The sequence below is a fragment of the Falco cherrug genome, chromosome 1, assembly GCF_023634085.1.
Source record: "Falco cherrug isolate bFalChe1 chromosome 1, bFalChe1.pri, whole genome shotgun sequence".
Classification (NCBI taxonomy): Eukaryota; Metazoa; Chordata; class Aves; order Falconiformes; family Falconidae; genus Falco; species Falco cherrug.
In genome coordinates, this window is record NC_073697.1 from 87,019,654 (window position 1) to 87,036,597 (window position 16,944).

The 16,944-nt window shown below is 44.4% G+C and overlaps 1 protein-coding gene across 2 annotated transcripts; it reads right to left on the reverse strand.

The window, feature by feature from the left end:
- Nucleotides 1-151: 151 nt before the first annotated feature.
- On the reverse strand, nt 152-13,105 carry PGAM5 (PGAM family member 5, mitochondrial serine/threonine protein phosphatase). 2 transcript variants are annotated; one of them, XM_055703849.1, is made up of 6 exons: nt 12,769-13,105; nt 6,944-7,122; nt 5,509-5,634; nt 4,265-4,353; nt 3,801-3,931; nt 152-1,898 (listed from the first exon to the last, which is right to left on the reverse strand). In XM_055703849.1, exons 1-6 carry the CDS (start codon nt 13,041-13,043, stop codon nt 1,748-1,750), a joined length of 951 nt encoding a protein of 316 aa, XP_055559824.1. In that variant the 5' UTR covers nt 13,044-13,105; the 3' UTR covers nt 152-1,747. The 2 variants fall into 2 exon arrangements, with proteins under 2 accessions (XP_055559824.1, XP_055559817.1); XM_055703842.1 differs by having other exon boundaries at nt 3,801-3,934; nt 12,769-13,103.
- Nucleotides 13,106-16,944: the final 3,839 nt, after the last annotated feature.

Consider the following 16,944-nt stretch of genomic DNA (forward strand, 5'->3'; position numbering starts at 1 on the left):
TGAGCTGGCTACTACCTCACGTTTACATTTCAGGTACTTGGGAGCAGAAAGGACAAAGCTGGTAAATGACCGGTGGGCTGCCAAGGCCCTGGGCCAGCACTTCAGCCGTATGTTCTATAGGTGACAGTCACACAACTGAAGAGACAAGAAAGAGCAACCAGTTATTTTATTCAAAACTTTTAAAAAGTTAATAGACAAAAACTGGTAAATTACTCTCATTGTGTCAATGAGAGAGACATCACAATGGTTTCCTCTTGCCCCCCCAACTTGCACTAGACAAGGATCATGTTTTGTTCCCCTACTCACCCCAGTTCCCTTGAAATCATCCTGATGTAGCAGTCCGGTATTCAACTGTGTCACTAGGTTGTGTGCCACAGTTGTGCTTCATCCAGCTCTGACAGGAGCAAGTTTAGGGTCTCATCAGCATTCTTGGTGGTGAGAGAACCTAACAAGTTACACTTGCTATCCTACACAGTATGTGCTCTATCACCAAGGCACACTATGCATACAGGGTGACATTTTTCAGCGTTCCAGGTATGACGTGAGGCAGCTAGGTTACGCCGCCAGTTCAGGGGCCCAGCAGGCACCCTAAGGTGAAATGCACGCAGGCCCTCCCTGGTTCCTGGCCACCCGCTTTTTCCCTAGCACCAGTCCAGCAGTGTCAGAGCTGTGCAAAGGAGCCACCTGAGGTGTCCTGCCCAACACCTGCACTATGCACCTGGCCTGGACAAGCCACCCCACCAGTATTTTTTTCACCATTCAGGCACCAGTAGGTTTAAGCAGCAGTTTGCCCCAACACCGCAGAAGCTCTGACACAAAGTACCACTACATTGAACTCAGTGGCTAAAAGCAAGGTATCAGCAAGTACAGATCACTGGGAGAAAGCACTCCAAAACCGTCAGCCAGTCAGGGACTGGCAGCACTTTCAGAAGATCGCTGCTTTCCTTTCCTTCTGTCTTAATGCTACAAACACCTCCCTACATCCTGGTACAGACCACATTTTAGTTAAAGGCTTTATGAGACCGAATAACATTGTTCAGAACAGCTTAAAAGTACTTCCTGAGGATGGAGGAACACTTAATAGAAGCAGCAGTTAATTCTAGCACCACAGCTCTGAGGCAAATGGGTTTTGACCCTCTTTGCTTTATGCTGGCAACCTCCTGTCAAGAGTTTACATGTGCTTTTGGGGGCAGAGGGGAACAACAACACAACATAAACACACCCTCAACAGCTGACAAAAACTGAAGCCTTATCCCTTTGTCCTTTGAACAGCAGAACGCCCTGTTCGTCACTCCTTCTGCAGGAGCTGAAACAAGCTGTCTCGCCTTCAGTTTTAGCCGCAGTGTGACACGAGGCTGTTCCGTCCAGTTCCCACACCAATTGCTTTCCTGCACAAGAAAAACATCCACAGGCGCAAGCTTTGGTTACAGAAATTCATGGTGGGGTGGGGGGACAGTCAGTGCTCTTGCAACAGCTGAGCAAACATTCAATCTCTTTGTATTCCACAGCTCAGCTTTGAGTTTTGGGGAATACTTGAGGACTGGACAGCTTCACGCTTACAAAGATTTCTTCTTTTCTGGACTGAAAGGCAGATATGAATACGTATGAAGGAGGCAAGGGGCTAAAGGACATTTTAAGACAGGATCACACCCCAACATAACAGATAAAAATCTAGTGGTACCATAGCTGAATGTACTAGTGCAAAGAGACTAGAGGCAGCTCCTGGACAGCCGTCAGTTTTGCTCATTCAGGTGCGTGTGATTTTATCTGGAGGCATGAAACCTGTGTCACCCAGTGTTCGAAGTGCCACTCTTCCATTCGGACGTATCACCAAGTGAGTTATACTGCCATTGTTAAGGGACATTCGCAGCCAGCCTTCCGGGGGGAACTGCAATGCTCTATTGAAAAAACCCACAAACATATTATTCATTCATGAACAGTTATATTAAAATGAGCTCACAGCATCACCACCTGTTCCACATAAGGGGAAGGAAAGAAAGAAAAAAATGAGATTGTTGGTCATTCTGCAGCTTGCATGCAAATGCTCCACAGTCAGCCTTGGAAAAAATATTCCCTTGTGCAACTGACATGAAAACAACAGCGCTGGACGGGACCAGTGCCAGCAGCGCCCTTGCATAAGCAGAGTCCAGCAGATGGGTATGATTATTGTAGCCAGGATTAATTCAGATCAACAGAAGGTAGAAGCTGTAACATAGTCAGGTTGCTGGGAGCGCTCTGAGCAACCTTGTAACAAACAGGACTAGACAGCATAGGTTTAAGTGAGTCACGGACACTGCAGCAACGCACACCCGCGTGCTGTTCCTGACAGGTAGGGAAGGGCTCACCGCCCCAGTGGCTGCCTCCACGCGCCAGCGGCGCAGGGGCAAACAGCACCTTTTATGCACTACTTTGGCCTCATCAACACGGGTAGGTACAGAACAGCAGCAGAGACAAGGATTCATTCTAGCTGTTCACATCGCCTATGGAAGAAATTTACCGCAGCTACCTTCCATCAGCTGTGTTGTTCCCCAGAAGTGGTGAGAAAAAGCGTCTTGTGCTTTTTTTGTAGAAATACAGTATCGTAGCTAGTCTCCAGCTATTCTAAAATTCCTAAACGAACAGCCTCAGGAGCTCAACCAATTGTAGTAAACAGCTGTAAAAAAATCATGTTGTCTCAAACATCTTTTGCCTCAGATACTGAGGAATAACTCCTTTTTGGCTCTTACGAGAGTCTTTTAAAAAGGCTAAGAAATGAAATAACAGCTACAGTCAAGCTCTAGATTCAAAGGGAATGCTACACGGACTGTGTTCAATTGTGCTATCAGACAGCCTGGAATAGAAGGCACAGAAGTGAAGTTAAAAAGAAGAGGGAAGAAACTGCAAAGAGAAAAAACGTATTTCAGAAAAAAAGTATTTCAGGAAAAGCATAGGCAGCAGCAAGATGATCTTTTTTGGCACAGAAAAGAGTATTCTTTTTACCTGATCAATAACTTTAAGTATAGCAATTGTGAAGAGCTCTAAAGCAGTCCACTGAGCAGACAGGCTAGCATTTAACTAGCTCAGCTAAATAAAGCCAATTGAAATTGTTGTAGGTATTGATCAGATTAAAGTTTAATCACATCTGTCCTGCTCAAGACAAATTATCTTACAGACAGTGCTTTGTTGATAGGGAAGAGGAATAAAGCAGACTCGGCTGACTAGATACAGAGACAGGCAAAGATCCAGAACTATTTTCTCCTTTGTGAACAACCTTGATGTTAGCGGAAAGATCCGCTCTCCCCTTAATCCAATACTGGATGTATTAGTGTGTTTTTGCAGTAACAACTTGAACATAATATAAAAATTTCCGTTAGTAAAGAATTCCCTAAACTAAATCAATCTTTCATTATGTAAGATCAAATTCGTATCACCTCAAAAAGACGCATCCAGTCAGACGCTCTATTTGTTGCCTTTTCCAACAGCCTACACAGGCATTGTCCTCGGGTTTATGGGAAGCACAAGCGTACGGTATTAAAGAGACTGTTCAGACATACAAAAAGGTTTTGAGTCTCACCGATTCAGCCATTTTCACTTTGGAACTAGAATCAAAAGTGTTCTAATTCTCAAATGTGTCCTGTACCTGCAAATTAATCCTGTGCTGAAGCTGCAGAACCAGCTGCTCACAATACAGGCACCGATCTCCAGCTGCTTCAAACCAGCCAAATCACATCTTCTAGCTCAGCAGTGCCATAACCCAACACAATTTCAGTAAAACTATGACCTCTTAAACACCACCAACTGACATGCAGCCCAACACATACCTGCACACAATATAGCGGATCACGTTGGCATGGCAGACAAAGATCTCATAGCTGTCTTCTTCCTGCTTTGCGTCAGCTCTATGAATGAAGTTTCGAAAAGCAGCCTCAATTCGAGCTCCATCTTCGTAGTACTGCTAACAGCACAGAGTTCAGAATTAAATACAGCTCAGAGCAACACGTGCCACTGCCTGCCTTTGCAGATGGGCTGCCACCTTCTACAGAGTTCTTCTTTACAGAGATGCACACCTGAGGCTGAACTAATACTTAGGGACTGTCAAGTTATTTTAACTGTCCTGTACACTTACTGGGGAGGAGAAAAGTATGCAGTTATCTAAGGTGTGTGATAAAAAGCATCAGGTACAGACACTGCAAGTTATTACTACTGTCAACATGAAGTATACTTAAAAAAAAAACCCCCAAAACATAATAACTGAAGGAAAAAAAATAAAATATCTTAAAGTTACCACAGCTTCTGGTTTCCAGTGAGAGACCGGAGGGTCTGGTTCTATGGGTGCTCCCTCTCTCAGCAGATCAGTACTAATTTTTTTGACTCCTGAAATATTAAATACACATTCAGAAAGGACTTATTACTTCACATGCCACTGCAAACAGGCTCACAACTCTACAATTAATACATTTTTCATATTCTATCTTCAAGGAAGTCTTCCTCTCCACCCTAAAGACCATTTTAGTCTACACACATCCTATCAAGGGGTGTGAATCTCTCCAACACAGCTATTCTGTCATCAGCAAAACAAAGTTTATTCCAACTGAGAACAGCCAAACCAGCTTGGCAAAGCAAGCTGAGTCTTCCCAGCCTGCTGCACTTTGCAGAAACACATTAGCAAGGATGTTAATCTAAAGATGTATGTCAGTTAACGCTTACTGCTAATTAATGTTAATGCTACACTTTTGATATTTAATATTTATTATTATTTAGGCCGGGGGGGGGTGGTTTGTTTGTTTTTTTTGTTGTTGTTGTTTTGCTGGTTTGGGGAGTTTTTTTGAAGCAGCACATTTAAGAAAACAAACACAGAATGATAAGAGAACTGACATTCAGCCAGTCATACCTGAACATCTACTAAAATACCAGACAGAATTATGCATAGTCAAATACCTTTAGTTCAGATTCTGGTATGTCTGAACAGCAGGAGAAAAAAACAAAATGAAAACCAACCAGTAAAACAAAACAAGACGACCAGAAAACCACAACCACCCAAACCCCCTTATAAACAAAGCCCTCGCGTTAAAAAAATCCCTACACCTTTTTGAGTGTGCTACATCTTCCCCTGCACACAGGACAGCGCAGCACACAGGAAGGGCCAGTTAACTAGCCCAGCAAGAAGCATCACCACCAGAACTGGTGTTTATGACACCCTTCTCTCCTGTGCTGCTGCCCACAGAGGCTGAGGACTGAGCCAATCCTGACGACCTGTGACAGACTGCTTTACGAAAGGTGTAAAGTGAAGAGCAACCAGCAGAGCTCCCCTACACAGCAGCACATGCAGGTAGCAGCTAGTCACTCAGAGGGGCAGGCCCCTCTGTATTTTTAAAGATGAACTGTAAACAAGCAGAATTAGGGTTGTTAGTTTCACACAGGGCTGGAGGTTGGCTAAATAACATCTTGACTTTAAGGACAAAATCAAATTTTTACTGGAAGCAGTTTTAAGGATCAGAAGACAATGCAAAATTAAGGGAAGTCACTCACCTGGGAGATGTTTGCTTATAATTTCAGTTGTTTCAGTTGCTCTAGTCATGGAGGAGTGGATAATCTGATCAAATTTTAATCCTAAGCTTGCCAGTCTGCGTCCAGTCAGTTCAGCCTGCTCTCGACCTTAAAAACGATACTCATTATATAAATTGGTGACACTCACATAAGCGCCTCACACAAACTACCAGAAAAGTTGTGCAGTAGACGTAAAAGGTCTCATCAATGTCAGGTTTTCTTCTTTTCAAAAAGTAATTGGAAAAATTTTTCACCATTCATTTACTTACTCAGACCAAATTTATTGGCTGGACAATTTCTAGTTGTATTTCCATAAGCAGGAAAAACTCAGTTTGTTGTTTGTTTTTTTTTTAATTAAAAACCCCCACCCAAATACACATCAAAACTTTATTCAGAGACTTTCACTAAAGTATTCAGTATCCCTGCTAGCCCCATCCCAAGGGGGTCATTTCCAGTTAAGAGAGAGCGCTGACCCAAGCCAGCTGCCACCGCTGTTCAGGACAGTGCTGAACAGATCCACTCAGACCTGACGGTGCATTTTTCATCAAGGCCACATTGGCTTGGGAAGTTCAGAACCACAGTACGTGGGTATCCTAGGGAAGGCTTTACTCCATCTTTCAGGTAGGTAGGTGAAAAGACAAGAGTCAGTAATTGACCCAAGGCACAGGATGAGACAGGATTAAGATTATACCTTGTTACCAGTTTAAAATAGCACCTTAGTCCTGAAATTAGCATTTCACTCCTGTTTGCACACTGGTGCTTAGGACTGGGGGGAGGAATGTGTTTACACTAAACATTTGGCACCAGATTTCCAAAGCATCAAGCAGCACAGCGCAATAATAATTCTTCCCCCCTAGAAACTGTTAGCATACATCTCATCAAGAAAGTGTCTGATTAAGCAGGACTGATGAGCAGTATTCCCAGAAACAGTGCTTATTAGCAAGAGTGAGATATATTTTAATAATTAACACTCCAACTGAAAAGAAAGTCCAAGGTACTTTTTTTCCCCTTTATAAATCAGCAAACTAACAGAAACCTTTTAAGAGAAAGCTATCCCAAAGTCAGTTATGGAGCTAAGTTTACAAGCCTTAGCCCTGCGGAATTATGTCAGCCGGCATGAAAATCTGCTCAAGCAACCTTAAGATAACTGGAATTTTCCTTTGCAAAGCTCCTTTACAACTGAGTGTGTTTAGAACTCTATAAAGCACATTTTAAGGTTTGGATTTAGAGGATCAAAAATGGAAAAAACAAACTTATTCATGACATCTTTCTGCCACAAAGGATCCAGAAAGTGGATTAAATTTTGGCAGTGAGACCCAGAGCAGAGATTAATTACTGACCCATACTCATCAGGATGGCAGCATGTGAAAAGCAATTTTCCCAAAATGCAAAGTACAATGCTTCTAGTAATACGTACCAAGTGGGGTCAGAGTTCTGTCTTTATCAGCCCGGCCATCCAGATTATACTGAGAATGACGGATAAGGAATATGTGCCTGGTGGCTTTTGCCTTGCAGTGATCTAAGCGCGAGGCAAGTTCTTCTTCCCCAGTTTCCTCATTTTTCTTTTTGAGATTGATAAGAGCCAGTGGTTCACGTCTAAACAAACACAGTTAAAATGTCGGTTTTAGATAGGTGAAACTAAAAGGCAGAGGAATTTTACAGATGGGTAGTCTTGCCTTATTTCGGGATATAGTTGAAGTACTAAAATTGACTATTTAGCCATCTATATCGCAAAACTGATTCAAATCATTGTGCTAGAGCTATAAATAAAAGCCTGCATTAAAAAAAAGTTAAAAGGTGTAACTGCCACAAATAAATTTGCTGTTTAGCAACAGCTATCTCTCAGTTGATTCTTGGAAGAAAAGAAGAAAGCAACAAATGCAACAGAAAAAGTTAAATCCTGATACACAGAGATGGTGTACACTAAAACATAGAAAGCTACTGTCTGTCCATCTGTCTGGATGAGATTATAAACACTAGCACACTTTATACTCAAATTCCTTTGATTCAGTAGTTGTTCTTGGGATTTTCACTGATTTTCAAGCATATGGGATTTCATGATTTCCAGGTATAAGGGTAGGCTTTTGATGAGAAAAATCTAACCATGAATGATACCCAGGAAAAGAGGAACAGGTTTTGACCAATCACAAAGGAAAGAAAATGTTCTATATCTAAAAGGCCCTGTGACAACACCTATAAAATTTGCACTTTATCAATCATGTTTACATCAAATAATTAAAATACACTCTCCCCATCCAACAATATCTTAGAAAGGCTCCAACTTCCTTCAGCACACATTGAGAATTATTCTGTGCTTTAAACTAGGTCATATCAGGTCTCTCCAGTAACATTTTTTTATCTTTCAGCTTTATTTTTATCCTTTCATCTTTGCTACCACTCTCCCCACATGCCACTTTAATCTTTCTTCCCCTTTGTCACGCTGCACACCAGTATCCCTTTCCTGCATACCACAACTGTTCCTCTTGCACATCACCCAGACAGTTGACCCGGTTCCTCAAAACAACACCTGTCACAGTGGATCTTCACCTCCCTCCCCAGTGTCACAGATTAGTGCTACAGACTTCCCGCTGCTGACACCAGCACTGCACTGTCATCATCCACCCTGTCCAAACCTTCCACAGATCAGTCTTCTGGTCCCCTCTCTGCACTGATCCTCTACCCCATTAATACAAATCCTTTTGCTACAGTCTCTCCGCCTCAGAACTTTTCCCTTGTTCTCCTACCTAAAGAACAGTCAATTTATTTAATTCATACCAGACCTCACTTCTTCCATTATTATAATTAAACTTTTTTTTTTTTTTACATAGATTTTTTTTAAACCAAGAGTATAATTTTTGTTCAGTTTGAGACGAGGTAATCTGGTCATAGAAAACCGCTGCTTCACATACCTATTCCTACAGTTCACAAGAAGACTGGCTTTACAAAGCCCTGCATCCATCTTGCCTTAGTAAAGACATGATTTCCATTAAACACTGAGGCTCAACACATTCCTTAAGCTCTTAACAAGGTTCAGCAAGACAACTGATTTGAAGAATCAGTCAGCAATATAGAGGCGAGCGGAGGTTATCGTTACTCGGCAGCGCTGGGTGCATGGGGATCGCTCCACCAAAGTCATGCACACTGAGGGGACTTTTCAGTCCTCCCTTTATACAAGCTACTCATACCTATTCATTAGTTTTCCAAGAAATTGTTTACATATTCATTACAATTCTGAGAATTCATTTACATATCTTGTGCCTGTGCAGTGTCCTTGAGGAGTTGTCTCTGCGCAGACTCTATTCCTTAGCAGCCGTGTTTAAAGTCTCCATCTTCACCACGTTGCATGTACAACAGGAATCTAAGAAACAAAATGTCCCTTCTAAAGATAACCAACCCAAGGACTTAGCAGTCTGTACATCCGTCATGTGGCAATAAGGGTCCTTGGACATTGATTTAAAGAATCAATCACCAATATTTGAGTGAGTGGAGGTTATCTTTATTCAGCAGCGCTGGGTGCATGGGGGATCGCTCCACCAAAGTCATGCACACTGAGGGAACCTTTCAGCCCCCTCTTTATACAAGTCACTCATGTCTATTCATTAACTCATTAACATATCTCACACCTGGACAATTAGCATATTCCCATTCAAGGACCTGGTATATCTTCAAGTTAACAACATTAACATATCTCCTGCCTGGACAATTTGCACACTCCCTATGTCATCCATTCAAGGATTTAGTACATCCTCAAGTCAACAATAAGGGTCTCCTCAGATAAACATGAGCACACCGTTCTTTAAATAAATCATATATGGCCCCTTTTTCTAACAACTATTGTAAATTCTTTTACAACTATAAAAAATCACTATGCACTATGATCATTCTTTGACAGCACCAAACAAAACGTTGAAGTAATACACATATTAGTATTCCTAAAACTATTACAATAAGTATTATAACAAAAGCATGTTTAACCATCATGTAAAATCTGAAACCTGTTCCATATCTTATGGATATCTGTTTCAATTTGATTACTTTGGTCTATGTATACATCCAGTAATCATTCCACCCATCAGATTGGGAACAAGTGTTTTGCCCTGGGTTTCCAGGACATGCTCCCCCTGTCTTGCTTTGAGCTTTCCAATGACAGTTATTATCACTTTTCATAAATATTGTGGTGGTTAGGCTTAATATTTGTAAATCAAATCTGGGACCCAAGTCATATGTTTTATCATCAAATAAGCAATATCCTCCACCATCGTCTGGCTTTTTCCAAAAGTCTGGCCAGGTAGGCCATTTGTCATCAAGATAATTCCAGTTTTGAGAGGCCATCCCGTACAGGGGTGTTGCCAGGCTTCCTTTAGGAAGAGAGGTACATATCCAGCATTCCTTAGCTTTGGTAGCATTAACAATCATTTGCAATGTTTGAAGACAGGTATTGTTTACCCACGCTTCAGTTTCTTAGATTCCTGTTGTACATGCAACGTGGCGAAGATGGGAGACTTTAAACACGGCCGCTAAGGAATAGAGTCTGCGCAGAGACAACTCCTCAAGGACACTGCACAGGCACAAGATATGTAAATGAATTCTCAGAATTGTAATGAATATGTAAACAATTTCTTGGAAAACTAATGAATAGGTATGAGTAGCTTGTATAAAGGGAGGACTGAAAAGTCCCCTCGGTGTACATGACTTTGGTGGAGCGATCCCCCATGCACCCAGCGCTGCCGAGTAACGATAACCTCCGCTCGCCTCTATATTGCTGACTGATTCTTCAAATCACATTAAAATTTAAGCAACAGTCTAATAACAAGAAGTTCCATTGCTCTTTCACAGGATACTTCTTTTGATTCAGTAAAAACTATACTGCTGGAAAGACACATTAGGAAAATAGAAAAAACACCTGAAAACTTAAAGTATATCTGTCAAGTAACATAGGGATTAATTCGTCCTATGGCAGAAACACACAAGAAACACCTGACTGCAAGTCCTGCTCTCTCCCCTCCAGCACCTCTGAAGTTACCTGATGGTAACATACTTGGAAAAGCAACAGATGCTTTAACAAGTCATGAGAAGTTAATCAAGCTTAACAATATTTTTAGCATAAGCTAGTTCTAGAAAGTTTAAGAGCAGGAAAACTTCTAATACTGCTAAGACTAAGTAGGTTCGTTTAGGCCACTGGAACTCATAAGCTGACAAATGCAGTTTTCTGCATTCTCTTACCAAAAAAACCCAACCCACCCAAGACCATAGCTGATCAGAACTTGCCAAAAAGCAACAGCAATGGCAGGGACCATCTTTAAACCAAATTAAAACAAAAGTATCACTTAATCCATGACAGTGCCCTCTTCACCTTTTTTCCAGGAAGCCCTGCAGTCACTGAAATGTAGTCAGCCTGACAAATGTCTGAATTCTTGCAACATACTTCGAAATCCAGATATTTCTAATAAACCTATCTGCAAGCACCACTCAGAAAATATAGGAAATTACCTGAAGCCCAGAAATTTTGTCAATAATTCAAAGCTTGTTTTTCTTCCCCTCCCACACCAAGCTTCCCAGTTAACAGAAGCTTAGTTAAGAACAGCTTTCAGATAAAGTATTTTACATGAATGAACCTATACCTAGCCTTCTCCAAGAACTGAGCTGTACAATTCCTGTGCAAGCGGCATACACCAATTCAGCATCCTAGGTGTAACATCATATCAGACCAACAGGGAGTCTGAAAACAAGACACTTGCATTCTTTTGTTTCAAACTTGAAAAGCCACCAGTTGTTAAGAATACTGCAATATCTGGTTATTCACTTGACTTTGTAAATCATTCCCTGCCCCCAAAGAGAAGCAGTCAGACGCTCTGTGTATAAGCCATTTAAAAACTTTACATGTTACAGGTTTTTGCCAACGTCATCCGAAAATCAAAATTAAGATTTCAATAAGGTGTAGCCAAAGCCATATCACACCAAATGGTAGACACTAAGCACTAACTGACCTGTGATAATACACTTCTACTGTTTGCACACTATGATGAACAGTGGCATTAACTGCTATTAGCTATATTTGTTCAGGCAATTGTGACAGCTACATCCGTTACAGTACAACCCCTACTTCCTGGTTTGGGAAAAAAAAAAAAATGTTACAGGAGTCCAAAAGTACTTTATAATCCCTGAAGAAAATCTACCTTTCAGCAGAACCAGACAGGGAAGGATCAACAAAGTTAAGCCTGTTAAAAAAATAGCTTTAGTACTTCCCTCAATATAACTGTGTACCCAGATGTAAACTTGTTTAATTAAAAGTTACGTTTTTATGATCTGAGTGTACATAGCCCTGTTTATATGAGCATTTGATTCTGTAGCAGCATTGCAAAAATCAAAACGGGATGCACCATACAATAGAAATCTGTTGGCGCTTAAGTTTGGATTTACTGTGATTAAACCGGAGCCTGACATAAATCTCCCTGGGGAGGTAATTCTACCAGACGGAAGCTAAATGAGCCAAAGCTCAATACAGATATTTGCACATTCTAATTAATCAGAAAAAAAATGTAGTTAACCCTTCGGGGAATGCGTTTCAACACTATGAAGAACACAGCTAAGTTAGGTGCAAAGCAACGTTGCCTTCACAAGGATTTAAGAGCAGTAACACGCAGTTTCACGGCGCAGGCCTACCACCCGCCTCGCACGTGTATTTGAAACACGGGAAATCACCCGTCATCAAAGAGCAAAATCCCGGTGCGGACGCAGCGCCGTGCCAAGGCCCCGGCAGACCCGCTCCGCCCGCAGCTCCCACCCGCGGGGGCTGCTCTGCAGGGGGCACGGAGCGCCTGCAGCGGCGGCCCCCCCCAGCGGCCAGGCGCCACAGAATTCCAACAGTTTTCAAGGATTTTCAAGACTATTCAAGAATTTCAACCCTATTCTGCTTTGAGCGCTTTAGCACCTACAGTTTTACCTGGAACTGCCTCCCGACTGGACGCCGGGGGGCGGGGCTGCCCGGCCGCCTCAGGGCCGCCCCCGGGCCGTTCCCGCCCAGCCCGGGCTCCCCCCCCCCCCCCCCCCCCTTCCCAGCCCCTTCCCGCCCAGCCCGGGCCCCCCTCCCCCGGCCACCCCGCCCCCTCTTCCCGCCCAGCCCGGGCACCCCCCCGGGCACTCGCCGCCCCACACGCGGCTCCGGCGGGGGGAGGCTCTAAGGGGCCCCCCCGGGAGCGGGGTCCCCACCCATGCGGGCGAGGGAGGCCCCGGCGCACCGACCTGTCCCAGTTGCTGTCCCAGTAGCTGCCGGTACCGGCGGGTCTCTCGATCCAGCCAGGGGCCGGCGGGCAGGAGGCGGCGGCGGGCGGCAGCAGCAGCAAACCCGGCGGCGCCGCGGAGGCGGGTGTAACGGCGGTGGCGGGGGCGGCGCTCCCTGGCCGCGGCTCGGCGTCCCCGCCGCGGCCCGGCTGCTTGCCCACGGCGACTGCGGAGAAGAGGACGGAGCCGCCGGCCAGCCCGCAAGCGGCCAGCGCCAAGGCGCGGCGGAGCGACATGGCGCGGGCGGCGGGCCGCGTGCCCCCTCAGCCCCGGCGCCGCCCGCCGAGCGCCGCGCAGCGCGCGTCCCGCCCCGCCCCGCCCCGGACGGAGCGCGGCGCGGGGCAAGATTCCTCCGCGAAGGCACCCGGGGGGGCTGGGGCCTGCGGCCCTCGCGGGGGCAGTGACCCCTCCCCACCCCCCCTCAGCCGGGGCACTCGAGCCCGCCGCACGCCGGGCCTCGGGCGTAGTTAGCGCGGAGCCCTGAGCTGGCTCACGCAGGGACCCGTCTCAGAGCCAGCGCTGGCTTCCCGGCAGCGGGAAGCGGCAGCCTGGGCTGGGGAAGGGCAGGTGGCCCGCGGGGCCGGCTAGCGGGGGGCGCCCCCCGCTGCCCTGCACCGGGACCCCGCCCGCGGGAGCGCCGCCAGCGGGGGGAGGGGGGTGCGCTGGGCCCCGGTCAGCCGCGGTGCTGCCCTCGGCCTCGCAGCTGGGGCCCTGGGAAGAAGCGGGACGGAGCCCCTGTTTGCTGAGCTGACACCCAGAATTCAGCACCAGTTTCTACCTGTGCCTTGCAGAAATGCTGCTGAATGTGGGTCTGGGGGTGCCGGCAAGCCTTACAGATGCCATTATTCAACCTTTGCATATTGAATTATACACCCTTATCACTCCTGTCCACCTGTTGGAGCCTCGCCCCCACACCCACGCTCCCCACACCACAAGATGCACTGTGTGCGTTACGCCCCTACCACTCCAGCTGGATAAGGCCCAGCTGGGTTCCAGCTGCTGTGAGCAACTCTGGCACACCTGGCAGGAAAGCCTGTCCCCGCCGAAGCACAGGGAGCTGATCCTGTTCTGCGTCGCCGTGCTGCTAACAGGCTCCTGCAGCTGCAGGACCCACAGCAGGATCACAAGGACGCTGTGCCTGCCCAAAAGACAATGAGCTTTCTGCTAAAGGACTTCAACCGCGTCCCAGCCTTCCCAGCTGAGTGGCTTTCCGCTGCCCACTGCTCCATGTCTCCGTCTCACACACGCGTGGCACAGGCGACAAAGACACATTGCACAGGTCCTTGGGCTCTGGGACATCTGACAGATCAGCAGTGGCTGCCAGGGGTCAGACAAGTGAAACAGGGACCCTGGTGAAAATATGCTATAGACTAGAGGATTTTTTCTCCCTCCTTTATCCTTCTTACCTGCCTTAATCTCTATATTTAAGGTCTTCCACTGTTTCTCTTAGATAGCTTTGAAATTTTAATTTGATTATTTTTCTTTAGTTTATCTCAGGAGTATTATCCCTTATCATAGAGGCAAGCCTGTGTATTTATACTGTGTATGTTCTTTCTTATCAAGAGCCCAGAAGCAAAAAGTCTTATTTTCAAAACTTCCCATCCACTTGTAGCACGGTTCTTTCCTCCCGTTCTCAGACTCCTAGCTTCCTGCAAGTGACTTGTACATATTTTTCCCCCATAATGCCTTTTCTCTTTTATCCCTCGTAACACTCATTCTCCATTAACTGTCCCACTTGTACCCTACCTCTCCCCCTCCAGCCTGCCCTCTAACCCAAACCCCAGTTGCCGTATTTGACCTCCAACAACTCACAAAGGAAGGAACAAACTGCCCCCGATACCATCAGTCACCTGGGGTCAGGCTGGAGCTGTGTGGGACTGATACTACAATTCCTGATAAATCTCTCAATGGCTTGAACTGAATTCTAAAATCAGATGGTTCAGTTTGAAATGCCAGTGCAATTCAAGGTGCATCAATTGCACAAATAATCTGACCCTTGAAGTCAAAATCCCAGTAAAGACTCAGGCAAGTTTCCTGAGTGAGTGACAGTGGCATCAACTTACACCAGGGCTGAACTCAGCTCACCGCTAAAAAAGTTTGAGGCTGTTGTTAAGCAACAGTCAAAACTGCTTCCTCAGCAAAAATGTATCACTGAACATCTGCGCAACCTCATTGCACTAGAAAATGAAAATGGATAATATTGATTGTTTGCCTCAGTGCTGCATTTTGGATGTCATTCTTCGGCGGCAACACTTCACCATCAGAAATTTCCTGTGCATATGCTCACATTCTGTTGTTTATTTTTGCTTGGTTTAGGTACTAATGCACTTATGCAATTTATGTGCAAAAGTCTTTTGGGATTATCTTAGCTTTTACTCAGTCAGTCCAAAAATGTTATTTTTAATTAGATTATGTTTACCATTTTGTAAAACTTGCAATACAATTAGGTTTAAAAAAAATCTCTTAAACCAATTTTTTGAAAGTTAGGACTAGCTTGAATATACACTCCTGCATTACATTAATTACTACTTAACTTCTCAGTCTTTGGGGTTTTTTTATATATTTATATTGCTGCTACTGTAATCCAGTTTTATTGTGTTTTATTTCATCTGTGAGCAGAAAATCCATCTAAGAGGATAACAACCTACTGATGGTACCCACTAACGGAATTATTCTGCTAGCTAAAACAGAAATGCTTGTGCTACCGATGCCATAGGTCCAACACTCAGGGATGATTCCCAGGGAGTTATCCCATTTCTGTGGCTAGATGCAGAAATACCTTCAAGCAAGGTGCCCAAGGTTAAAGTGGCCTCTGAACTATGTTGTGACCAGAACAAAGCAAAACAGAAATTAGAAATCCAGTACGGTTGACTGAAGAGTCAGTACAGACGCGGCCTGACAAATGGTGTTGACTTTCCCCTGGCAGGCAGAAAAACCTAGTGGCAGCAGCAGGAGCAATGGCAGCCCTTCAGGGTTAACTTCACCCCAGCAGGAATACGAAGAACTGTTTTCTGTGTGGGACCTGGATCACTCAGGGATGAGTCAGTGTCTGGATGTTTTACATTAGCTACAGGGAGAGCAAGGGCAGGTCTCTAGTCTACAATTGGCAAGGAAAATTTATGAACTTGCAGGCATTTTTTTAAAAATAAAACAATTAGAGTAATAAAAGGACAATTGAAACGACGAAAATGTGGGTTTGAAAAGCCTTTTCCATGACCCCAAGTGCATTTACTCACCATGTATCATCTTCCCAATATAAAATAAAAAAAAACCCCAACAACCTGAAAATTTATTCTCGAAGGAGACAAAGAAAGAGAGAGAGAAAAAGGAAACATTATGCCATTTGATCCAAATATATTCAGACATATACTGCGGACTTACTGCTGGCCTTCTTAAAGGAAATATTGATGTCATCCTGGCCTGCTTCAGACCCAGCAAAATTTGAATGATACACTAGTTTAAACTTTTGGGTTACAAAATGATGCTACTTAAGCTTACTTAATACTTTTTTGTTTAATAGACCAAGAAAGAATAATGCTTTTAGGCAACTTTAATTTGTATAACTTGACCAGTTAAAAAAAAAGATTCTGAAGCAGATACTGGCTTCCTGACCACATCTGACTGCATCGCTGAAGGGTAAGCACAACCACGCAAGTACTGTGTTGGTTAAATAATAGCACAAAATTTAGGGAGATTTTAGCATGAGAGAAAGTCTATGTATATATATGTTCGCAGTGATTCAGGCCTTGAATTTAATCTAGGTGTGGTGAATCACCCACTAGAGGATCCTTCAGATCTCTTTTGACCATAAACAAAAAAAGAGAGACGTTCATTTAGGATGAAAGACTTGCCCTCTTCCCCAAACACACTCTCTATGAGTATATTAGAAACTAGGCTTCACCTTATCTAAAGCACAGAAAGTCTTCATATCACAAAAGATTGATTTCTCAATTTTACACTCACAGTCACCAACTTTCTAAATGAAGTAGATTGAAATGTCATTAGTAACACTGGTAAATGAAGTATTTCAGAAACAGCTGTAAGGAACTGCTCTTCTTTCCCATGACTGAGTGTCTTCGCTTACTCCTTTGGTAAGGAGCAAGTCTCTTTAGTACACTGGGACTAAAGTCTCATTAG

What these genes read in the sequence shown, in the direction of transcription:
- PGAM5 (XM_055703842.1), bottom strand. Translation starts at nt 13,043, where the DNA reads ATGTCGCTCCGCCGCGCCTTGGCGCTGGCCGCTTGCGGGCTGGCCGGC. An exon ending in CAGAACTCTGACCCCACTTG is followed by an intron (nt 5,635 to 6,943) that starts GTACGTATTACT and finishes ATCGTTTTTAAG; the next exon opens with GTCGAGAGCAGGCTGAACTG. An exon ending in ATCCGCTATATTGTGTGCAG is followed by an intron (nt 1,899 to 3,800) that starts GTATGTGTTGGG and finishes TTTTTTCAATAG; the next exon opens with AGCATTGCAGTTCCCCCCGG.